The sequence below is a fragment of the Cyanistes caeruleus genome, chromosome 3 (assembly GCF_971803275.1).
Source record: "Cyanistes caeruleus chromosome 3, bCyaCae1.hap1.1, whole genome shotgun sequence".
Taxonomy (NCBI): Eukaryota; Metazoa; Chordata; class Aves; order Passeriformes; family Paridae; genus Cyanistes; species Cyanistes caeruleus.
Genome location: NC_141703.1, coordinates 68298183 through 68324311, shown reverse-complemented (window position 1 = coordinate 68324311; position 26129 = coordinate 68298183). Strand labels below are relative to the sequence as shown.

General features: G+C 41.5%; 1 protein-coding gene across 3 annotated transcripts in view; it reads left to right on the top strand.

Moving 5' to 3' along the window:
- The window catches only part of MTUS2 (microtubule associated scaffold protein 2), a 308364-nt gene that overhangs the window by 220094 nt on the left and 62141 nt on the right, over window positions 1–26129 (top strand). For all 3 annotated transcript variants that reach the window (XM_086881668.1, XM_086881667.1, XM_086881666.1), the window contains 2 exons: window positions 17505–17666; window positions 25884–25982. In XM_086881668.1, the coding sequence (XP_086737794.1) occupies window positions 17505–17666; window positions 25884–25982 (261 nt within the window). The remainder of the gene's footprint in view (window positions 1–17504; window positions 17667–25883; window positions 25983–26129) is intronic.

The window sequence follows — 26129 nt, the reverse complement described above, 5'->3', positions numbered from 1 at the left end:
GCAGGAAAACAAGCAGTCCTTTGTTTGTTCTTCCAGCCCAGGTAAACTAAGATGTCAATCGTTCCCTTGTGCCTGCTGCGGTGCGTGGGAAGCAGCGATCCCGGAGGATGCGCGGCTTCGGCTCGGGCTGCCTTGTCAGGACCGGCGCTGCCCTCCCGTGGCCGCGGCCCCAAATCGCTGTCCTGCCGGGGCACCCGCGGCTTGCAAACTTTTTTTTTACTTTTTTTTTTTTTTCTTTTTTTCTTTTTCTTTTTTTCTTTTTTTTTTTTTCTTTTTTTTTTCTTTTTTTTTTTTTTTTTCCGAGGCGAAAGCTTGCAGTAAAACTCCCCGAGTTAATTCCTGATGAGCATCTTATGTGTGCAGGTCAAAAAGGAACTCGGGATCTCGAGAAATAACTTTGCTCTGCGACTGGGCCCAGTGTATGCAGATGATTTGTGTGGTTTTGCTTAGGCTGGTTGGTTCCCAGGCCATTTCCAATGCAAAGGTCTGTTTTTCTTCTCCATGACTGAAGTCTGTATGTAGCAGGGCTCAGTGAGGAAAGCAAATGACTCATCCCCTACACTCAGCACCCCTCCACAGCACACATATGCCTTCACACCAAGAGAGCTGAGGAGAAAGGACTGAAGAAAGTCAGGAGAGACCACCCACCCTCTCTCTATCCAAAGCCTTTCCTGGTCATCAAGGCTTGGTCTTTATATTGGACTCCCTCCAACTGCCTGGGAGCCAAGCATCTTTCTCAGAGAAGAAAGAATGCGTGGGGATCAAAATGTAAGTAGAGGCTGACTGCGTAAATCAAATACTTCTGCGTGATGTGTGAACTGGCTGCACACTTTGGCAAAGATTTTGGGAAATGCCCAGATGCCATTTAGCTACTCCTTTGGGATATTCCTCAAAGATCTGTTGTCCAAAGACTGCTCTTCACTTTCTGAGGAGCCAACACCAGCACATGCTCCAAACGGAAGCATTTGTGCTGACTTCAGTGTCAGGAAAACACATTCCCAGCTGAAAGATGGGAAGGAGGAAGGTGGGGAGGCAGTGGGGCCAGGAAAGGGCGAGCTCTGGGGCCGAGCAGCAGTGGGCAGGGTGCAGGCAGAGCAGCACCATGCTCCTCATGTGGCTGAGCTGCCTGGAGGGGCTTGTGCAGGTGCCAGCCTGCCTCCATCTTCAGCATTGAAATCTGTTGAACACAATTGCCTGTGTTTGCCTCATCATCGGAGGCGTGCTGCTTGTACACTGGAACGGCAAGATGTTCAGAAGTGCAAAAATGTGGATACAGAGAAAAAAAAGGAGGGACTAAAGTGTGGTGCTGCTGTGGTGAGTGCTAAAAGGTTTCATGGGCACAAAGAAAGACTAGACAAGCCCGTAGAAGTGAAAGCCCTCTGTGGCTCTGCGCAGATAAAGCATTTTTGAGGCTGGAAAAGACATAAGAAGAGAGGAATTTCACTCTCTTTTGCTCTGTTTCTGTGTTCTTTCTTTATTTCTCAGTCTCTGCTGCTGATCAGTGAAAACAAAACTGGGTTAACCGGGTGTGTTGTCTGCCAATAGAGCTGATGTTTTGTTCTCAAGTGACCTCCCCAAAGCCGGGGATTGATGTTCTAAAGATATTCAATTGTCTATTGTTGCTCTGCACCCATACTGCAGGGATGAAAAAGAAGCACAACCAGTTTCAGCGTCGTTGTGCTGAGGGCTGTACAAACTCAAGAGCTCTCACAGTTCAGCTTTGTTTCTTACTAAGGTGTTTGCTACCTTTGAGTGCTCCTATTTAAAACTATGACATAGATACACTTACACAGTTTTCAAAGAATTGTTGTTGCCACAGTTGTTTCTAGATATCAGATATCTCTGCAATTGTGACTCTTTTCTATCTCTGTTTCATGCTGTGCCTCTGAATTGTTTAGAGGCAACCCGAATTATTTCCAAGCCCTGCTAGGGAGGCCCATTCTAGGTACTTAAAAGAGCTTATATAGACCGCTGTATTTGCAAAACCACTTGATGTGTAAGCAGTCTATATGTTTACATAAAGGGAAGCAATAAATAAAGCGAACTTTCATCTTGAAGGTTAGCAGATGTCAGATGTTGAGTTTGTATTAAATATAGTCCGGTACTACTTATTTATGCAATTAATAGGTGACATCTGATCTGGATGGTGGGAAGGACAGTGGCTGTGGACCAGGGAGTCTCTTCTCGTGTCACTGCTTGGCTAAGCCATGGCCATGTTGCACCCCACAGCAAGCAGCTTGTGGCTGTAACCCTTGCCAGGTGACAAGGCTCCTCCATATGGGGTTAACCCCATGTGCTGTAGGTGTCCCCCCACAGCCATCCTGGCTGCAGGCAGCTGGGATATTGGCTTACAAACCCAGTGGTGATTGCCCAATACCAAGGGACCCTGCTGCTCTCCCTGCACCTGGAACTTTGGAAAGGCCCAGGAAGGAGAACCTGTCAGCAGATCTTCCTCATCCCTTACTGGACTTTCTTCTACTTCTGGGGAGAAAATGGAAAACATAACCCCATACGAGTTCCTTGTATGCAAGTGTTTATGTGCAATGCGGGATGCTGGGTGGTCCGGGTTTGGTGAGGGGAGCCCCCAGAGAGTCCAGGCCTTGAGGCTCAAGTAATCCGACTGAGAGACTTGTATTTACCTTCTGAAAAACAGTCAGAAGTGATTGTTCCACCACATAAAGAGTCTTACAACAACTTTGACAGATACAATGGAAGTTGACATTGGGTCATAATCACATTGAAGGCAATCATAAGGCTTTAAATTAATAAGACGTGTATTAAGCATAGTCTGAAAGCACTTCCACTTCACTAATCCACTCAGAGTCACAGCTTTTGAAGGAATCATGTAGCATTTAAGTTAATAATTTATTTCTTAAAAATAGTTCTTTTAGTAGCAAATGTGTGACAGCTGAATTTATTGTCCAGCCTTCTAATTTAGGACTATATTCCTGCTTAAATTGGAGTGTCTGTATAGCATTACAGCGGCTTCCCACAGCTTACCAGTTGGAAAGCTCAGATCCATGCTTCCTTTCCAGTATCACTGCTGTCATTTTGACAGACACAAGGAAGGGATTTTCCTCCTTCCCCTGGGTCCCAAAAGCCATCCTTGTTGTCCCAGGTAATGTTTCACTTCTAAATGTGATCACAGTGACTCAAATGTTTGGGGTTTCTCTCTCAATTTAGTTTCTTTTTCATGATTTCCCAAGTAAATAAAATCTATGCAATTCTGTGGGATTCAGTCCTATATCAATTCTCCATCTCTCCTGCATTTTGAACTGCTCTGAGGGAAGGAGCCACTCCAGATTCTACAGATTTCACAGAATTAGCAGCTTACTACAGACCAAGAATCCAAATTAGTACTTTCAACTAAGAAAATTCCTGTGGTCTCAGTGGTGCAGAGGCTTTCTGGCCTTCTAGAATAAAACTTGCCACAACACCAGAACCTGAGTATGAGTTAGAGGCCTTGGCAAGACAGTGAGGGTTCTCTGTGTCATTTATGAGACCTTTTCAGGAGGGAAACACTGAAACTGCAGACACAAGGAGGATCCACAGGTAGGGGCTCATGTTGTAGCTGATGGGCAGCTGTGAGCATTGTTCTGAGAAATAAATGGCACTTGGATGTGCTGCCATCATCAGTGCACTGGAGATGTATAAAGCACACAGCACAAAAATTCAATGGAGAACAGATTATATTAGTCCTCCTATTCACAGAGCAGACTGTTAAAAAATAAGTAGTTAGGTAGAAGTTGGCGATGATACTGGCATTGTTAAATAGGGATGGTCGTCCAGACCAAAGCACAAAGAGCTTTTTAATTTGTTGCAGCTCCCTGCATTCTGTTAACAAGAACAAGAAGGTGAAATACTGTTGAGGAACCACCAACACCACCTCAAATTTACCTAATTTAGAGGTTTTTCAGCAAAATATTACATTTCCAAACTCACAGGAACCCTTTTTCAAACTTTTTTTTTCCTAAATCTTAGAGAATACAAAGAGGATAAGAACCCTGTCTGGGTGCAGCAGTTAAAATTTCATTATGGATTTGAACAAAATCACAAACCTTCCAGAAACCAGTGATATCTGTTGTGTTGATTAATCTGAAAAAAATCCTTATTGTTTCTCAGCCTTTCCATTGTCTTTTCATTGTATAAACAAGAACACAAACCAAAACGAACTCCAAAAGAAGTTCATGAAACTGTGTCATGTAAAACCAGAAGAAAAATTTGTTACCACTCATGAAAGATGAAACTGTTTGCTTTTTTTCCCAGTTACTGAGAAGCCACTGACTGTTTTGGAGGTTGGGATTCTGGTGGAGTGGATCTTAATTTCTAAAAATGGCTATGCTTCACTTAGAAGGTGTATGGTCTGTAATATAAAATATTACCTCCATGTGGGGCTTGTAGTCTTTTTTTCTCTCAGACAATATTTTTATCCACCAGGATCCCCCAAGTCTTTCTCCTCAGGGCTGTTCTCCATAAGTTCTTGCCCTGTTTTCCAATTTTGATGTAGTAAAGAGTAATATCCTTTCTGCAAAGAGCCTCAGTGGTATCTTCCACTCTCTCCTTCATCTATGGGACTTTGGAAATTTGGAAGGAGACAGATGGGTTTGTTGCATTGTCTTGTTTCCCATATCCTAAGGTGCTTACAAATAATATACATGCAGTTTTAACCAAAACTGGCTTTTCTGCAGAACAGTAAAACTGTTGTCTTCTCTAAGAGCTTCCTTCTTTGTCTTCAGTACCCAAAAGCTGTACCACCACTCACACACTGAAATGTCAGGGACTAGGTCTCAAGTGTCCTGAGATATGTGTTCATGTTTAACTGAGAGAAGGAGGAGCTTTTTAAGCACTCCTTAGGGCAAATGCACCTTTAACCACCATCAGAGTAGTGTGGTGTGATAGCACTGCTCACGCCGTTTCAGAAAAACCCAGGATATTTCTTTAGAAGGAAGATCTTGAAGATGCTCTCAGGCTACATGTAAGTGCTAAAGAAGGAAGTAAAAAAAAAAAAAAAAATAAATGGAAGCATAGGGTAATCATTTTATCATTCATATTAGTGTAATTCTTTTACCCTAACTGAGATTTTAAATAACCACTTGCCTTCAGGATTCAGGAATATAAGAGAAGCACCAAGGGCCACATGAGGGTCCTGTCAGATTCTGCCATCATGGAGGAGAAAGAAACTCTGCAGAACCAGCAAAAAAACTCAAAGGAAGATCTAATACTTAGACTTCCCTAGGGTCTCTGCCAGTTGTTAGCAGGTCTAAGAGCTATCCAACTCCTCCTCCAGGGTACAAGGCTTTGGAGACCTTTTCCTAAAACTGAAGTACTATCACTTCAAAATTCACTTAAATTACAATCTTCCAGTAGACAACACTTTGGTTTAATATTTCTGCACTTGTACTATACATGCAAAGTTAATTAAATGCGCCTGATATACAAAAGGTTATTATTTGTGTTGGTATAAAATACTACTGATCATACTCCTAACTGTACTTCTTGCCTCTTTAAAATAATTTGCATTCATTCACATCCCTACCCACTCCCCACATACACAAACCTGTTCTCAATCCTGTGAGTAATCCCAGGTGTCTTGAAAAAAATACTTGGATTTAATATGGTAAAAAATGAGAAATTGTGCTTTACTCAATAAGCCTTATACTACATGTATGATTAAAAAGCTTTTCTTTTAGTAGTCCCTTAGAAGTCTTAAATACAGAGCAATTAATATGGAGATGAAGTTAACAGGATATTTCTGATTAATCCCGCAGTTACATTTCCATGCCAGAGATGGGCATCCTGTTTAAGAAAAAGAGAAATGGTGAGGGTAGAGGTAATTATTTCTCTTCTCAAGGACCTTGCCCTTTTAAAAGCAGTGGATTTAGAGGAACAATCTCTGCCAGTGTTATCAGGTGTCCCAGCCAGGCCAGGAGCAATCCACACAGTATTATATCATGCCAAAATGGATGTTGCAGTCATGGATCCAGCCTGGCAGCAGCTTGCCCACTGATGCAGAAGACCAGGAACCAATTCATTATTTTTCTATTACTTGTTTAATTTCAACGATAGCATGATGTAACCTGCTGACATGGGAAAACACAGCACCTGCCCACAAAAGCCACTCAGAGAGGGCTCCCTGATGTCAGAGCATGTGGCAAGACCACTGAGGTGCTGCAGTCAGATGGGGAATTTCATGCCTGGCTGCCCAGGCTGTGTTTCCACTCTGAAGAGCAGATTTTCTGAGTAATCAGACAGGTATCTTTCACATTTACAAACTCAGCAAGAAATACATATCTAAAGCATAAATATGCTTTATATGCAAAATACCGTAATTTGTATTTAAACTGTCTGACCAAATAGTGGTGTATAATCCTTACTTTAATGCTGGCACTGGAATTTGGGGTCTTTTGATTATTCCCTTTTCATAGAATCGAAGAACAGCCTATGTTGGAAGGAAATGTGTAGATCATCTCGTCCAACATTCTGTGGAAAAGGGAGCCTATGTGAGACCACCTAGCACCCTGTCCAGTCACATCTTGAAAAACTTCAGTGATGGGGACTCTACCACACCCCTGGGGAGGTTGTTCAAGTGACTGATTGTTCTTGTTGTAAAAACATTGCTCCTTTTGTTGAGATTAAACCTCTCCCAGTGTAGCTTGCACCTTCCTCTTGTCTCCATGTGGCTCCTTGAGAAGTGAGAGGCTCTGTCCTCTCTGTAGGAGCCCTTCAAGTTCTGGAATACTGTGATTGGGTGCCCCCTGAGCCTTCCCTTCTAAAGCAGGTAAGAGCTAACTCCTTCAGCCTCTCCTCATAGGGCAGGTTCTAGAGCCCTTGATCATTTTCACATATCTCCTGTGAAACTTCTCCATTTTTTCCATTTTGTTTTTGATCTAGCGGACCAGAGCCGGAGACGCTGGAGTATTCCATGGCTCCCTTTCTCTTTTACAGAAAATGTACCTCCATTTCCTCTTCTTCTCTTTATATAATTCTGAAGGAGTTTGTAGCCATCCACTATGGTTTCCTAGTCCTGAGAATTTTCCCAAGTTTCTGTAATTCCTATCACATCATATATCTCAGAGTGGTCACAGAATTGCAGTTCCTCCTGTTTGTTGCACAGACAATGTGTGTATTTGCCTTTGGAAAGACTCAGGGAGCATTCCACAGTACTCTGGTACTGGCTGTGCCTGTGGAAATCCAATTGTGCATGCTCCAGTGAAATGGTCTTACATTTTATTTCTTATCAGTAGCATTTATTGTAATGAAGAGAAGCCATTCAGTTTGATTCTGACCAAACAGATACATTCAGGTATGAAGGGGAAACAAAAACTGTAAAAGGATCAAACTAACAAAAGTTTTGATACTTTATCAAGTAGAAAAGTTAAATGACTTTTCTGTAAGGTCACTGTCATTTTTAAAGAATCTACCTCCTCTATTTAACCTTTGTGGTTTTCAACGGAATTTTAATTTTGCATACTTTAAAGAGCTTTCATTTTGTGAAATAAATGCAATTAAACATCTGTTCCCTGCAAAATATTATGGGTCAAGATTGGTTTAGATTGCTTCAGTTCATAGAAATATAATCATAGATAAAACACTTTGAAAAACTTACTTAGCTGCATCACTAGGTCAATACATTTAGTATTGCTAGTTGTAAGATTAGTGTATTGTAAAATAATTGAATTTTGCCCAAAATCTACTAAAGGCACTGGTTTTAGTAAACATGAGATAAGGAAAAATTTTAACAGTCACATCATAAAAAATTTATGTTTATTCTCCATGGATAATGCCATTTATAATAGAAGCCTGTTTTGTTTTTGTTTCTTTATCCTGGTGGTTTTGAAATGCAGTTTTACACCCAGGCTCCTCATAACTGACAATATTTATTAAAAAAAAACAAAACACTGTAGTTTGATTGAACAGGTTAAGATGTTTTTTGAGGAAGACATTTAATCAGCAGAATTCTACAAGTCAAACTTATTTTGGGGGTCTTAAAATATACAGTATAGCCAGTGCTTGTGTTAAAAATAAAGCTTTCCATTGAAAAATGTTTCCTGACTGTTGAAACTCTGGACTACACAAATAATTTTTTTCCCAGATTTATATTTTGCTATAGGTTTGGGGATTTTTTCTGTGTTACATCCAAAATAACCACAAAACACAGACCTAGACAGGAATCAGCCCAGAGAAGCACCATACATGTTGTGCATTACTTACACAGAAGTTTGTGAAGATTAACTGGGAAAAGCAGGTTCTCATGTTTTTTTCTTGAAGCACATGTTGTCCAATAGGGTGAACATGATGTGACCAAAACAAATGGCTGCTCTGAACAGCTTAGAAATCTCCCTGCCTGTTTCCAAAGCACAGATTTGGTGCCTATCACCTCCTTTCTCCTCCAACCAAAGCCCTGCTCAGCATTCATGGGAGGTTCTGCTCAGCTGTTTGCATCCTTCATACTCTGAAATGAAGACATCTGTGGGCTTGAAACTCCTTCAGGGCTGAGATGGTGATTAAGAATAAGCACAGTGAGTTAAATTTGAATGTGAAATGAAGTAGGAGTTAAGATCCTAAGCAGCTTTGAGGATCTGTGCCTGAGCTCATAAAATGCAATTAATTAGTGACTAACTGGGGACTCTCTAAGGCTCTTCCATCCCTGAGGTTTCGGTGTGACATCTCCCCTCCTTAGCCTGTGTCACATGCTCTAAAGTCATCATTATGCCACGTAAGGAGTCAGACACATTTACCAGCTCTTTGATCCAGCGTAATTCCATGTAAACCACATGTTGTTGTGGGTTTGGCAGGGAGGGAGCAGGACTGAACACTACCAGGCCTTAAGCACTGACAATTGTCAAGGCATTGCTTAGCCTCTCCTAGTCTGCTGAGCTGTGGCAACCAGCATGAGTTGCTAAAGCTGGTGGAAATTCATTATCGCTATTGGAATGTCATTAACACTTTTCCCAAGGATTATATATACACCTTTAAGTGTCAAAATACTCCAAGCCAGTGCTCAAGCAAATTAAAAGAAGTGATTCCAGGGAAGAGGCATTTATTGATGACAAAATGCTATGAGGGCCAACAGATGTCACTCCTTATAATAGGGCATGTGGCTCTAATTTGGCACTTCTTGCCATCGGGAGGAACCTCTTGCAAAGCAGATGTCATTTCTAATCCTGTCTTTCATGGGTGCCTGTGCCCTGTAGGAATTGATATGCCAACTCAGACTCAGTGCCATGAAAGCAGATGGTCATGAGCACAAGTCATGCTACAAAACTGGTGCTTCTACAAGTGTGGATGCTGAGACCGAAGGACTACCCAGGAACATCAAAATCTTCCTACACAGGAAAATTCCCTCCAAGTAGGCTGATACATGCCATTAGTGCTTTACTGGTAGTAGAAAATTGATGTTATCTGTATCTTTTTTTCTGGTTATTTTAACTTTTGGCCAGCCTCTGGTGATCCCAGAGGTCATTCTGGCAGCTGAGGACATCGGATCATATATGTGGCTTTGGCAAAAATGCCTCAATGCTTGGTGTTGCTTTGAGAGCTCTACAGTGGCTGGGAATTTTGTGGTGTAGGGGACTCCCCTGCTGGGCAACAAGGGGGAGAAGTGGCACTTGGACACGTGTTCATCCATCTCCTCCTTAAGACAGTGCATGACTATGTCAGACAACACCTGAAAGTAAATTGGTGCTCCTGTTTTTCTTCACATGCTTTTTGCTTGGTATAGATAGTAGTCTTTTGCCTAAAACATTCAGCCTAAATCAAAATTCTGTTGTACCAAATAACTCAGTTGCTCTCACTGGGATCAAATATTGTTTTTCTTACAAATTCAGCCTTCAATAACAATTCATTTCAGTAGATTTAGTGAACACAGGATCCGAGAAACCCTGTTGCTTGGATATAGCTACTTATTTACTCCCCTAAAATGAACCTTAGAGGAATTTAAATATTCAACTAATATGTAATATGATCTTAACTTTTGTCAGCAAGGAGAGCTTCTAAAACATTATGAGTATGTGCTTGCCTTCAAGTGTATCTCAGGTTTTAAGAACCAGCCCTTACTACAGTTAATTGATAGTAATTACAGAGTAAGATCAGATTAGCCTGATCTGATCTGTTAGAAATTTTAATCCATCTGTCTAGGAGAAGCTTACAGCAGGTATGTTTCTCTCATCTCAGTTAGAGAAGCAAACATTTCCCCAGTATATAATTCTACTCTTGTATATATATATATGTATATATACTCTTGTGTCAGCTCCTCTGAGCACCACAAGGGACGCTTCAGTGGAGGATTCCTGACATGGGATGTTTCTTGTCACTGTGATCAGAGTCATACACTGAATGAGGAAGGTTTGCAGGGAAGATTTGGTCAGGAATGACCTTTGATGGCTCAGCTCCAAGTAGTGCCAGGAGATTCCTCTTAGAGAAGGCAGATACACATGATTTCTGAGGACCATTTTAAAATGTCTGTGCAGCCCAGGTATCTTTGGCAGGATTTGGCAGACAACTTATATTATCCTTTCTGACAAATATTACAACCGATCAGCAAAATACTATGCTGTCTTTGCTCCATGTCCTAGGGGGTTTTAATCAGCCAGCCATGCAAAAGCTCTCAGCTAGCCAAGCAGCTGTAGAATCCATCAGTGGCAGGCAAAGCCACCACCGACATACAGACTTTATTACATAATAAAATGCTCATCTTTCCTCATAGAGATGCAACGTCTCATCAGAACCCAAATAAAACGGGTTATGTGATTCCAAAAGTCTGGCATAGTCAGTGAGTTGTCTGCAATTCCCAGTAACACATACAGAAATTTTACTTTGCAGTGAAATTTTCACCTTGCCCAATGAGGCTTGTAACACTTCAGGAGGGAGCAGCACGTGGATCCACTCAAGTAAGAAATGCATATAGCTGGATCCTAAAATATATATTTTATATGGTGATGTGAAATTAATTAGTTAGCATTGATACAAGGAAGTGTATCAGCAGAAGGCTGTATTTCTGCTATCTATTATGTATGAAGGGCACTGAAGATGGGTTTGTGCCAGAAATTAATCTAGATCTCAAAAAATCAGTGTCATCAAAACCAGTATATGATGTAAAGGAAGGAGCTTCAATTCCACTTGGCAGAGGCAAAACATCTCCACTTTTCTTAAACCCACTTTGACGTGACACTAAGTTGAATGACCTCCTTTGCCAGTGACATGGAGCATACATGGCCCAGCTCGGTGGATGCTTCTTAGCTGCAAGTCCAGCTGTGCTGGTGAGAAAGGGAAAGCCAGGAAGCCAGGCTAAGCCCAGTCTCCTGATCCCTCACCCTATTCTTCACACTTGTGGCCATGATTTTTCTGCTCTAACACTCTCAGGAAAAGCTGCTATGATCAGCCTGGGTGGTGTCAGGATGAGACACTGTTTGGCCAGCTTTTGTTTAGCAGTGTAAATACAGTCTGATGGACCAAGCCTCAAATAAAGGCCATGTCTGCAAGGGCATCCTGCTGGAAGTAGGATTACCAGTGCTACCCTAGAAGCTCAGCTGCCACCTGAGTTAGGAAAGCACAGCTTGAAGAGGCAATGCTTCCCTCTGCCCTGCCAGAGATACCACCTCTGTCTTTTGCTTGCCTGGATCAGCTGCAAGTGCAGGATAGAGCCTTTGACTGCAGAAGCAGTCAGGGCAGCTGGAGGTGAAGGAAGAGCCTGCCAGTGTATCTGCACAGGGCTGCTTTTGCAGCTCTTCCAGTGGTGGTCAAGCTTGCAAGGTTCCCACCCTTCAGGTGCCCAACAGCTTTCTGCAGAGCTGGGTCCAGGGACCCCAAACCATCTGACAGCAGCTGACACAGGAGAAAGATGCTTGGCTTTAGGACTGGAGGGCACGAAGAGAAGGATGGACGTGCACACCTTTTACAGGTGTGTTAGTGTACAAAAGCCATGGCTGATCACAGTTGTCATTAATCATTACTGATGGCACAAAACTCTCTCCCAGTCAGTGAGAGGGCTGCCTCAGAGGTAATCACTGGCAGTGCAGAGACCCAAAGCTATGTAAAGCTGCTCTGAGAGGCTCTGTAAAGCTGTGCTGAGAGGCACTGCAGATTTGGCTCCTTATTTTGGTGCAAATTATTAACCTGAATAATTAACCTGAATTCAAAATTCAAGTTTCATTTTTGAATGTAAATACTTCTGAAAAATCAGCTTTTATGAAGGAATATAGTCAGGCACAAAATTAATATTTTACAGGGAATTATTCCTCAAACATCTTTGTCTGAGCCAAAAAAAACAAAAACAAAAACAAAGGCAGTAGGAAAAATGTCTTTGAGTTGAGCTAAGTAAGTTAGGCTCAAGCATTGTATGGACATCCATTCTTAAGCATCTTCTTTTCTGGATGGAAAGGAAACCTGTCATGAGCTAGTGTCTGATCTCTTGCATATTTGGCCTGCTAGGAAATACCAGGCACTGTCTCTCTGCAGAGGCAAAAAACCCAATGAGCCAACTAGTAATCTTTTGTACTATGAAAACATCTTAATAACCTGGGTAGCCCTCATGATCACACCGTCCCTCTTGGTCCATAGCTTAGTTTCAGCTTGAGCTATGGAGCTCAACTGTATGTTCAATGGTGTCTCTTGAAAATTACACCATGAAACCTCATATTGAAATATACCATGCTGGACTTCAAAACAGCAACCCTTAAAGTAGTGAAATAAAAATCTCATTTGACAGGTTGTCTATCTGGTAATCATCCCATAAAATTTACTTACCAGTTCACAAGTAACAATCAGGAATAAAGAATGGGAATTTCTTGAAGGATGGGCAGATGTCCCAAGTTAGTGAAAAGTGTGTCTTGCAGGTTTTGGTTTTAAACGTCACCTGATTATTTCCAGCAGTTTAGGTATTTTTCTTATCAGATCATTCCCCATGGCAGTGGCTTTAAATTTCACTTTGTGCTTGTACTTCTGCTTGAAAACTGGGGCATAAAAGTGCAGCCTAGTAAAACCCAGAGGAATAATACATCCAAGTGTTTTGCAGGTGAAAAAAAGTCATCTTGGCCTCATTTATCATCAGGTTTTTCTGCTCACTTCTCTGTCTCTGCTGTTTCTTTGCTGTGAGAATTTGGGCAGTGGCTCAAATCCTTTTTAGGGATTTCAGTTCTGTGACTGGGAAGTGATTTGGAATTGCCAAGTGGGATCACTGATGCAATAACTAGGTGTAACTTCCTTGTCATTAACTTGGCATCGAGAAGTGTCCAAAGATCTTTATATTGGAAAGGCTTTCCTATAGCCCTGGGTAAATGCTGGTCCTTCACTGAACATGCACAATGCCAGCACGTTCCCAGTGTCTCGGGTGCGATTACAGCTGTAGCAGGAGCTCTCAGCTCCAAGCCTCCTGCCAGCACAGGGAACGCTTGACCTGCTGTGAAGAGCTGGAAACTCACTCCATGTCTATGAGTGTTGTAGGCTGCACACAGGAGCCCGCAGGACAGGGAGCCACACTGATGCTCTAACACTCCTCTGCAGCTTGTTTGTCAGCAAGACCTGTAGGCATTGTCAAACGATGCAAATTCTCCAACAAAAGGAGACTTTATTGCCCTTGATTGCAGACAGGGAAATCTGTAGCTGTGGGGTTCCAGAACACAGCCCTTCCTATTGTTGTCTCCTCTCAGATCAAGACCTGCTGCACAACACAGCCTAATTAATTTCTCATCAAACGCAGAATTCTCCCCATTCACGTTCCTGCTAGTTCTACAGTTGTATATATTATCATATGATATTTCTGTCCTTTTTTATAAATATTTGTAAATAATTTCAGAAAAGGAACACCTACAAGAGGCACAAACTTGTAGTGGCACATACAAGAGAGCCCTTCTTTTCTGAGGGTGAGGTGCCCCTGAAATGAGCTTCAGCCAGATGGTAAAAAAGAGTGGTAACAGATATTGAGAAAGAGTGATCCAAAGACATCTAGGAGCAAGTGGGATTTTGGTCATGGTTTTCTTCAAATATGCAGCCCACAATATGTTCCCAGCCCTAATTTCTCAATGTCTACTGGCAAACAAATGAAGAGGAAGAGTGGCTGCAGCTGGGACTTTCCAAAGTAACTGCAAGTCTTCAAAGGAATATTCTTCTTTTCAGTATTTTTTTCCTTTTTAGAAGCAGAAGAGTAGGATTCCTTGGGGCTTATAGTGAGATGATAAAAGCGAGGCTGAAGGCCTTTAGCCCCAGCAGAACGCTCTAGTGCAAATTCAGCAGTGCTGCTCCTCATAGAGCACAGAATCTGCAAAAATGCAGGGCCTTTCATGTAGCAGCCCCCAGACAACTCGCCAGGTGCTTCAAAGGCAAGCAGAGTCTCCCCTGGCTTAGACAGAATGCCAGAGTAGAGTAGGAGAGAAGAGGTACAATACAACAAAAGACGTGGTCACCTGGAAACTGTTCACCCACTGTGCATCTGGTGTTTCTCTACAGGCTTTTACTGAAAAATAAGAGGTGGTATCATGGAAGGGCAGAAGCTACTGATTCACCCGTTGCAGATAATAGTGGGAGGCATTATTTCACGAGGGACTAACAGATGGACCATCTGATGAATCATCTTTCTGATTTTCCTATAAGTTGATTCCTTAAAGTAAATTAAAACCTTTCTTTTCCTCCTAGATCATGAGAAATATGCATTCTCCTAAGTCTTTAATTTAATTACTTCTTTGAATGCTATCTGAACTCTGGAATCCAGCACTATGTGCAGCAAGGTGAAACTCACCTACCCCTGCTCCTAGGGAACTGGATGCTGCCCTAGTGATATCCATGGAAGCGGCAAACATTTGCTTGTTGGAGCATATTATACAAGCATGTGTTGTTGTATCCCTCTGTCTCTTTCCAATTTCCATCTATTGTGAGTGAAGAGAAAAGAGGGGACAATGTCTCTTAAGTTAAACATTGACCTCATCTCAGCAAATCCTGGATGTATTCATATTGCTGTTGTGGTGAGTCGACCTTGGCTGGCTGCCAGGCACCCACCCAGCCTGATAGTGAGTCTCACTATCTCACCTCCTGTACAGGACAGGAAAAAAAATAAGGTAAGACCACAGCTAGAGACAAAGACATGGAGATCACTTACCAGCTGCTGTCACAGGGAAAAAAAAAAAAATTGACTTGGAAAAAATCATTTGATGTATTGACAATTAAAATACAGTTGAAAGGTGTGAAACAAAACTAACAACTAAAATAGCTTTCCCCCACCACTTTTTTCCAGTCTCAACTTCCTCCTTCCCAATTCCTCTACCTTCTCCATCCCATATCCCCATTGAGCAGCGCAGCGGGAGCAGAATGGGGGTTGCAGTCAGTCCATTACAGCTCCTCTCTGCCATTTCTTTCATCTCACACTTCTTCCTGCTCCTGCATGGATCTTTACCCAGGGCTGCTCTCCCTCAGGATAAAGCTGGTCCAGCGTGGTTCTCATGTCCAGGCCCACAGCTTCTTCCAGGGCCCTGCTCCTGGGAGGGCTCTCCATGGATGCAGCTTCCTTTGGGCCATGTCCACCTGTCTTCCAGTGTGGAACTCTCCATGGACTGCAGTGTGAATATCTGCTCCACCATGGTGCAAGGATTAAATACCTGCTTCCCCATGGTCTTCTTCCTTCTCTGCAGGGAGCACCTGCTCCCTCTCAGCCTCACACTTCTTCCCTCACCACTCAATGTAGGGCAGAGAATGAATGTTGAAAAAGAATAAAGGGTTTCCATTAAAGAACACTTGAACTCTATTTCTCTGCAAATAATGAGAATAATTTACTCTTCAAGGTTAGTGCTTCTGCAATGGAAACTTTAAAAAAACAGCTGAAGGAAGAAAATATATTTTCTACAAGTGGTGTTCCCTAAAGTGCCTGGGTAAGCATACATATGAGGCCACTTCAGGAATAGCCTCAGGAGCATGGTGCAGACAGCCTGAGGTGGACGTGCTGCAGCATCCCCCTGGCACCTGGTGCAAGAGGTGCCCTCGTGCACAGCTGCAGAGGAGATGGGGCTAGGTTGGGCCACATTTTCTGCTGTTGTGACTTTATGGAAGTCAGCAGTGTTTTGTCACAGTTAATTCAGCACATGAATTTAAATGTTTGTTACACAGGTGAAAAATCCATGTAGTTTGGATATGCAACACTGACCTGATGTGCTGAGGGGATGTTATGTGCAGAGCTGTGTAAAGGTGACAAATGCTTCAGGTCTTTCTATTCCTGTATAGAGTACACTACACTGTTTTGAGTTTTTAATGTGGCTTGGGAAAGGTCAAATATGTTTGTAGAAGTCCATTTATACTGCAGATACGCACTTTAAATTAAGAATTATACGCAAGCAGCCTCAAAGACACAGCAAAACTTAAAGCTGTTTTCTCAGAGCCAAAAGGTATATTTTTCCTTTATCAGAAAGAAGATTTTCTTCTCCAACTTGCTTTCTTTTTTTTTTCCTAGTAAATTTTCAGTAATAAAGGGAAAAATGCAATCTTTACTTGCACACTTTCAAGAAGCCTATGTCTTAAAAATACTGTGGACTCGGACATGCCAATTATTAAGATAATGCTATCATTTTCCTGCAGGCAGTACCTAACCAATATTATATTGTATTGTATTTTTGTAAAACAATTGAAATAAAGATTGTAGGCCTTTTCTGACATCTTTTGTATTTCTTGCACTATCTCCACTCGTTTTTTAAATCAAAATGTTCATTCTTCTGCAAATGTTCAATTCCAGATCTGCTGTAATCTTTTGCTCCTCTTAGGCCTTGTAGAGAGATAGGTAAAAAAGAACACTCCAACTTTGCCTTTCTCAAATGTTAAGAAAATATTGTTTTCCTTATGTCTACAAGGAACCTAGGATGTCATTATTCCCTAGATGGTAAATGCAGGAGGAAACCAAACCCAATAAAAGTTTTGAAAGAGGTTAATATAAGGTGAAACACTTGGCAGCCTAATATTTGGTATGAGAATATGACTGAAGTGGATGTAAGAGTTCAGGCAGAATTTTTCCTCTATTTTTATCTTATTATTCAAATGTCTGAGTGTGATCTGAGGGACTCTTTGTGGGAAATCTCCACTTGAGCAAGGGAATTTGAAACTTTGCACCATTAAGCTCTGCTATTCCACTCCATTTCAAACACCAGCAGCTTCCAAGTGATAGGGTGAATGTGTGTTGTGACTCCTCTAGCAGCTACAAAACCATAAACTCATCCACCCATATATTTAGGAATCCCTTGGTTTCTTTACAAGCGTTGTAGCCACGTACCTTCATAGAGGTAGACAAAGAGAAAGTCTTAATTTCCTGTTGGAATCAGACTGTAACAGCTGCCAAGACTTAGCATTTAAGTCTTTGGGAAGTCTTTATTTCTACCTAAGGGTTTATACTGGAGACAGTCTGTGTAACTTAGCCCAAGCTGCAGTGAGAACGTGTCACTGTAGATTATAATTGCTGATAGAAGTTCGGTCTGTATGCCACAGTTCACATACATTTTTTATGGACTTATAATTAGTGCAATTCCGGTCTCCTGCAGGTTCCAGCTTTGGAAATGAAGAGCAGCCCACCCCTAGGGCATCTGCACCTTCTAAGGATGCTCCCAAGGGGAGCAGCAAAAGCACGACGCAGGTATCGAGCAGCACAGCGACTCCACGCAGGAGCTTACTGCCAGCACCAAAAACTGCTGCAGCACCTGCTGGTAAGTGCTCCAGACTTAAAACACCACCTGTGTTAAGCCAAGAAATGCAGAAACCTTGCTGGGATGCTGCTTTACTGCTTGCTCTTAATTAATTTTCATGCCATCCTTGGGCCCATTGCCGGTGTGCTGATTTGGCTCATAGATCTGTATTTACTGCAGACTCTTTGTAACACAGTCAGCAACACAGCTATAATCTCATTTTGTGAGTTATGTGTAGAATTGAAGGCATTTACTGTCCCTAACTACACATGCCAGACATTTAGTGTATATATTGTTGGTTCTCAACAAGCAGCTATTTGAAAATACTGCATTCCTTTAGAGACCAAAACATTCCATTGAGCAGATAATTCATTGCTAGGTATGTTTGCAGTGATGAGAATATTGGTCTCTAGGTGTGAGTAATCTTCATTTTTTTTCACTCAGAGAGGCAGAAGGAGGCAAACAAACAAAGCAAAAAAACCCTTAGCCTTGTTTCCAAATTGTTTCCTTGCCTAAACTCTCCTTCTGCTCAATTCAGTTATGTCTCAAATGACCAGTTCCATCAAGTTCAGATTCCAAAATAAGTAATTTTATCCTGACTGGCTCTTACTCAGCAGTGTTTCATTTCTGTGTAAGTTCCATTTGGTTTGATAACACATTGCAAATGGAGCTGGGAAGGAAAAATCAGTGCAAAATATGAGACAAAGACGTTATGAATTGCTAGTTCTTGTCACCTGGTTTCAAGACAGATTTACCTGTTGTAGTGGTTTGACCTTGGCTGGACACCAGGTACCCACCAAACCAACCACACAGAGGGAGATAAATCCAGTAAAAGACTCTTGGGTCAAGAGAAGGATGAAGGGATAGCTCAGCAGTTACCATGTCATAAATACTTCCTGTTTTATTCTGGAAGGAAAGTAAACATTGAAGTAGGATTAACTGCCTGTGTTATGCAAACAGTCAGACAGTTCCTGAACAGGGACACCTGACAAGGTTAGGAAGTTGTTATTATACACAAAAGACAGAAGCAAAAGAAACTATGTTAGTCCAATGTTCTGGTTTAATTTTTTTTTTTTTATGAGCCAAGTTAGCAGCATGTATCTGTGGCAAATTTATGATTTTTTAATTTTTTTAAATTTTTTTAATAAAACAGTGTCATGGTTCCTCAAAATGCTAAGTATTTTATAGGAACAAAGGTTGAAATAAATCGCAGAAATTATGAAGACAAGGTGTTTTTAGCAGTTCTAATCTTGCCTTTCTTGCAACAGCATATGAACACTGGGTGTAGATCCCAATGTGATAGAGACACATACAGAAGGTAAACTTTTCTGTTTAGGTATCCTTAGGACAGTGATTTCTATAGGCTTGATGTTGCATATATATTTGTCATCTGACCAACCTCCTGTGCAAGACATTGCAGTTACTAAACTGAAGTGCTTAGAGCACTCCAGAGTTACAGCTGAGGAGCACAGGCACCATGTGTATTGCATACAGCATATTTTACGAAAGGAAGAAAGAAAGTACTTCACAAAGAGGATGGCAGTAATTTAAATCTAAATAGCATTTCTGAAAGAGTGCAATATCAGGTAATATAAAAGTTGCATTAGTATTTCAGGGATGTACATAATTTTATCTATGTATGAATAGTAAATTAATTCACAAATGAAAATATCTACCTATATTAATGAATCAAAAATAGCCATCAAAATCAAAAATCACATGAAAGCTTTCTTGCATTAGATGTCACTTGAGAATACCTGTAATTTTCACTTGAGAAAACTGTAAATTTTCACTTAAAAAAAATAGACACAACTGCTTAAGAGAGATTATATTCCTGATATTTCAATAAAAGTGCTTCTGAAATAAATTGGACTGCAGGGAATAAAAAAATATTTAATTAATGAAAATGGACTCCTTTAGCTTCTGTTGTGCAGCAGATGATGCTGTGCTTCAGATGATCTAAAAAGAATTCTGGCATGGGACAATAGCTGTGGAAGATTGTTGTCATGCAAATTGTTTTGCAAGCATGAACTGATGGCCTTTCGACTGGTCTGTGAAAACAGTGCACTTGATTAGGTTTCAGTGTATTGCACAGCCCTTTTCATATTTACATGTCTGTCAGTTTATAGAAGAGGAACAAGAAAGCATTTACTTGACTAGAAAAAGAGGGGTCTTTTAATTTAAATTAAATCCATTAGCTACTTTGGGAAGTACAGTGATAACCTAACTAAAACTTACCTTTTCTATATTGCTTCATATTTTGTTTAACTAAAGCACTTCTCCATCAGGAACTTTGCACCTACAATGTAGCTCTGAAATTCATGTAAGCTTCCTCTTTCCACAGATGCTGATTAAAAGATATAGTACTTGAAGCATACATATATGAATTTTCTGGTTTAAATTTCCCTTAAAATGGAGGAATATCTGCAGAAGGCAATATTCAAAGATTTAGTTCTGTCTGCCAGGCAGGATCTGCCACCAAATCCTCTACGAAATCAGAGAGCTCTGGGATTTTATATTTTCTATGCCCTGTTATGGATTTTGAGTGGTGTGTGTTGGGGGATTCCCATTTCTACTTGGTTATTATTTAATGACTGTTGTCATCCATAAGAAATATCCTAATTTGAGTGCAATGACAGTGGCAATAGGGTATTCATTTGAGCAGCTTGTTCCTACTTGGCCCCCTAAATTAAAGACAATCAAAAATATTGTTAAAAAAATTCACCCAGTCAATTATTTTGCTTCTAAAAGTACCAGTAAATCATATATAACAGGACAGACTGTTAAATGCAATCTGTCAAGATGAAAAATGGGAGGCCAGTGTTATCTCAGCTCTCACCAGCAATCTTATAGTGTAAAATGTGCTTTTTTTTGATCAGATTCTGCAAAATCCAGACAGCACAATGTCAGCAGGAAGGAGAGGGGTGAGCTGAGGGCACCTGAGGGGCGAAGAGTGAGCCCCAGCACTCCTGCAGGGATGAAGGGAGAAGAGTCTGCTGCTGCTTTGTTCCCCCTTGCAAACACTTTCCCTTCAAAGCAGAGCAGCAGCGTGCAGTGGGTTACATTCATATTGTTCCTGTACTGAACACAGGGATATGCAGCACTACCTTACAAGTGAAGGTGGAAGTTCATCTCCAAGTTTTCCCGCCTTTCTTCTGGGAACCACTCTTAAACATGCCATAGTACAATTGTGTGAGGAAGAGACAATAAAATGCCATAGGATCCATGCAAAATGGCAGAAAGAGGAGTAGCTGTTTTAACTCTGCAATTAATGTTCTGAATCACCCTGAGATTTTCTATTAAGTCAAAAAAATGACACATTTTATCAGGTTTATTTTTCACTTTATTTTTTTAAACACCAGCTAGAGACTTTTCTTTTTTAATACAAGAACTAGGCAACCGTTTCCAGACAAGACCATGAAATAATTGTTGTCCTTTCTTTCTTATCAGATTGAGTTTAAATTTGAAACAAACACAAAGGGAAAAGCACAGGCATTAGCAGTTTCTACTTCAAGAAATACATAGTCTTTCTTCTACATCTACTTATTTATTCAGTCTTTCAGTGTCTCATAGATCACAGGAAGTAGAGAGTCTCTAGAGAGAATTAGACTGCACTCATTCTACAGAATCCATCATATTTCCAGCTTTGCTCATTTTGTCTCAAACAATGCATGCAGGGATGTGTCATTACTCACCAAGGACATAACTAGTCATGGGTATCAGGGGAAAAGGCAGAAGAAAGCTCAAAGGGGCTCCCTGTGTCTGTGAGTGACTGAAGATATTTCCTTGGATTTTTTTTGGTTAACTTGCAGACTGCATTAGTTAACTTGTAAAATACTCCTGAGAACAGCTGGAATCCTTCTGAATGCAGTCAGTCCCATTGAATTGTTAATGATGTCTATAGCATGTTAGGATTTGTTTTGGGATAAATACTCAATGTACAACTTGTTAGCACGCTTTCAGTCAGAAGTATGAAAGCAAATTGAAGCCTTTCCCAGCATACTGGCTTTTGAAGACTCAAAAAGGTACAGACAAATACAAGTGCTGATTCTGCAGTGCTTGAGAAGATGTCTTGGATAAGGTGTCTTTTGCTCTGCTTCCTAGGCCAGCAGTCAGCACTCCTGGGGGAATGGAGAGGTGGCTTTGTTTGTCTGCTCTTTTCCTAAGTGATTTCTGGAATGTTTTGCCTTGTGTTTCTAATTATTTTGCATTTGCTCCTTCTGTTTCATTTGGAGCAGGCTGTGTGTGTTAATTAGGAAATGTAAATACCTTTACAGAGCTGTGTGTTTAGAGGCCTTTTCCAAAAGGAAATGTTATAAGCACACCAGTGGAAAATACAAATATTTATGCTCAATGTTCTCTTATGGCCTGAAATATTTCTTTACACAAGTACAGCTTTTAAAAGAGGGGACATGTTGAGAGATTTGTAACCTTAAATGGAATATAGATTCACCTAAAAATTAGTACTTTGTGGCTTTGATTACTGACTACCAGAACCAAGACCTCTCATTGCATGAACTCTGACGGTAGTAGGCGTTGGGAGAGCCTTGGAAATTGTCCCAGGAAGCCTAGAAATTAATGGTAGTTCCAAAGATGTCAGGAGCTTTTTGCTGGGAAGCTCAGAGCCCTGGTTATGCAGCTAGCAGGAATAAAGCTAATGTACAGGCATTTAATACAGAGCTAATTGGAATTCCTTATTTCCAGTCTGTGGGCAGTAACATTAAGAATTTGAAGTAAATTTTGTTCCAGATCAGATTTAATATACGTTATAAAAGACAAATTTAGAAGAACATGAAAAAAGTGTGCAAGTTCCAGGAATATACACTTATGTTGCTTAATTTCCTTTTGTAATTTTGGGTATTTTTTATTATTTTATGATTGCACACATAACACCTTTTGACATTTCAAAATATATATGACAGAAAACTATTTGAGGTTTTACATGTGTTCAGGCCTGTAATAACAACTGAAAAATGTTTGTCTTGTTTCCTGAGTTTCCCTGGAGCATCAGATTTTTTTGTGCATTTTAGTCTTTGAATTACTTTTAGTACAGTTCAAGCTAGAAAAGATCAAACTTTACAACCTCCTGCTGCACCATACCCTGTGCTACTTCACATTATTCTAATTATTACACCAGTGCTTTCCCTCAGATTTTTTTTAAACCTGAAATTCTATTTTTCTATGAAACGACAAATTCTGAGCCCAAACACTTGTAATCTAAAGATTTATTTTCCCTGCAGGAAATCAACATGTTTTCCGAATGTTTCTCTTTGAACCATCTAACAGCTGCTGTTTCAGAAGACAAGAACAAGCCCCATTTTTAGAAAAGCATTCAGCTCAAGCTCTTATATGAGGTCTGGTGCCAGGGATGGCTCTTGCCCTAAAATTTCCCTGTGGGTGATGAGCTTAGCAAAACGATAACACTTTGTTCCCGCAGACCGTCCTTCCTCTTGCCTGCTGTGTGCTTTCTAAATCCCTCTCCTCTAAGGATGGCCACAGAGAGGCCACCAGGGCCCTTCTACTTATGAAGGAGAAGCTGAATAATTGCTATCTCCACGTGTCCCTGTCCCCTTCCCAGCAAGGCTGTGCTGGGCGCTGGCGCTTCCCTTGCGGCACAACCCCTCCTTCCCCTGCCTGCTTGCTGTACCGCTGCCCCACCAGACCTTGGGAGCTCTCCTAGGCTTGTAAACTGAACAAGGGCACTAGTCTTCCTTGTTATGAGTCCTACTTGTCTTTCCTTGCCCAGATATCTGTTTGCACCTTCTTTCTGCTGGTCTTCCTCTTTGTGTAGCCAATGTCCTGCATGCAGCTGCACCTGCAGGACAGCACCCACTCACAACTCCCATGGCTCTCCTCAGACCCTGCCTTGCCCTCTGCTAAATTCTGGGCTTTTTTGCTCTGTTTTCTTTCAATCAAGCTCAAACTAGGGAGTTGATTCTCATTTTGTGCTTAAGGTCAAGGGACTGAATGAATTCCCCAGCTGTTACTCACTGAAAATGTCTCAAAACCAAAAGTAGCTAATTATTTATGTGTCCAAGGAAAGCATAAGGAAAGCACACACTTTTCTCTACTGTTGCCCATGTTTGGCATCTGGCATAGCAAAATTTATGGAGGAGCTCAGTATATGGCCCATTTGTGCATTATATTTTTATTTTGAAAGCCCCAGAAAAGCCAAAGCCTTATTAACATGAAAAAGTGATGCTTCAATCTGTAACTATATAAACTATGTCTTATAAAACAAGCCCTGGTTTTGTCTCACAGCTACCATATCAGGTTGGACCTTAGTAATGAAAAGGCACCATAAACTTATTTTATGTCCTACTCTGTAGTAAAGTGCAGTGTAGTAGGGGGCAGGCATGGACAATTTCATCTTCAGTCACTTCACTGTGAAAAGTATTAATCACAAATGAGAATCATAGCCTCAACATGTTGTATTTATGGACAGCAGAGAAAATGGACAAAAGGAAAGGTGTGCAGTCTTTACAAGCTCCTGGCAGCTGATGGTGTGATTTGCCTGTGAAGAGTGGAAGAGTCAAAGAGGGTTTTAGAACTTGTCCCATGCTTCCCTCCCACAAACAGTTGGACATGCAGGTGCCTGTGCTCTTTCCAGAGGCACTCTGCAAGCAAATGCTGAGAGACAGTGCTAGAAATTATGCAGCTCAGCTTCTGGTGTGTGACAAATGCTGCGCCTGCAGATCTCTGCATGCAAGTCCTGATACAGACAGAAGTGGAAGGGTGAAAGATGCATCAGAAATAAACCTATATACTGCAACTGTGACTAGGTGTGGACTTGGAGGGAGCAGAAAACTAGTAAACTAGTAAATGTCCCTGAGGATTATGATCCCCATATAAAATTATCATTTTTCTCCACTGCTGAAAGAGCCGGGTCACATTTGTATTAAGCAAAATGGAAGATAGTGTTAGCTTTTGGACTGCCACTGTCATTAGGCACCACCAAGAAAATCTGATTTTGTTTTCCTGCTTCAGATACTTCTGTGCAACATTTTCCTATAAAATGTCTGCGAACATACTGGTAAGAGAGGGGAAAGTCAATAAGGCAAACTTTGTTTCCCCTCTGTAGCAAGTCATTTGCCTTAAATCTCTCTGTTTTTCCTGTGTATCCAGGGGCTGTGACAGCCCTTCAGGCTAAAATGCAACCCTCAACAAACACCAATGGTTAAAAAAAGAAAAGCAAACAGGAAAATGCATTATTGTCTCAGGGCTTTGCTTTTTTTGCTCTTTCTCCTTACGTCTTTGATGAATGTTTTCTGCTTGAAATCCTGTGTGTGTGACTGTCACACCACAGTCAAACAAGCAAGGCAGGACCTCATGTTAGTGCTCTCAGCATGGTCCCCACAGCTATTTTGATGGGAGCTGTGGGTGGGCAGGAGGAGCTGAGCCTGGGTGGCCACTCTGGCTTTCAGAGGAAGTCGTATCTCCCTGGTGCAAGAGGCAGTCACCAACTGCAGAGCTCTGACAGCTGGCATTCCATCCCAAGGCCCTGGCCAGAGAGCTCCAGCAATGGGACAAATTACAACAGGCACTGAGCTGCCTCTCTCGGAAATGTTCCATGCCCTGTTCCGTCCCACACTGGCACAGTGTCTTGTAGGGCTGTGCCCTGAGTGTGCTTGCCCTGACCCTGCCTTACTGCACAGAGAGCCACTCTCGTGTGTCCTGGCAGCCACATGCGGCACAGCTCTGACACACGCTGCCTGCTGCTGGTTCTAGCCCCTCTCTTGACTCATCTTGGGAAAGCCAATCTCCAGAAAAGGCAGCTTCCTTACCTCTGGGAAAGGTGGCAGGGCAGGGACTTGCAGGTAATTTCAGTCAGCTTTGCACAGTCCTATTCCACTTCTGTTGCAGCCCAGAATGAGATTGCACAGCAAGGTAGAGACAGAACACAGCACTCAGAACAGATAGGATGGGCTACCTGTGTAGCTATTTGTGCCTTGATGGCATTTTTCACGGTGCAGATGACTGGAAAGCCAAGGTAGTGTGTAAGTGTCCTTCTTTAGTGCTGTGCCTGTCAGCTCAGCCACATGTACAGCTGTGACTGCAGACAAGGCAGGCTGGCATCCAACCCAGAAGTGCTGTGTAGGATCATTCTGTGCAGAGGCCAGAATATGTATTGGTGAAATACATTTTGATGTGGATCTTAGTGACACAGTTCTGCACAGCTATAAACAGAATTATAAACTAGATGTCTTTCTACCATTGATTTTTTTTTTTTTCAAACAGGTGTGAAGAAAGAAGTACAAAAAGATCAGGATGCTAGCAGACCAGCTGTCTCATCCCCTAAGAAATCAGCAGTAACAGCCACAAAACTCCATTCACCAGGTATTTATGAGCCTGAAAGCACTGTTTCAGGAAAGATTTAAACTTGTTGACTTTGCATCTCTTGTTAACACACTCAAATCTGAGACATACTATTGCTAAGTGAGGATTGATTGTGTCCAAGGTTCATTAAGCTGGCTACAGCAGGCT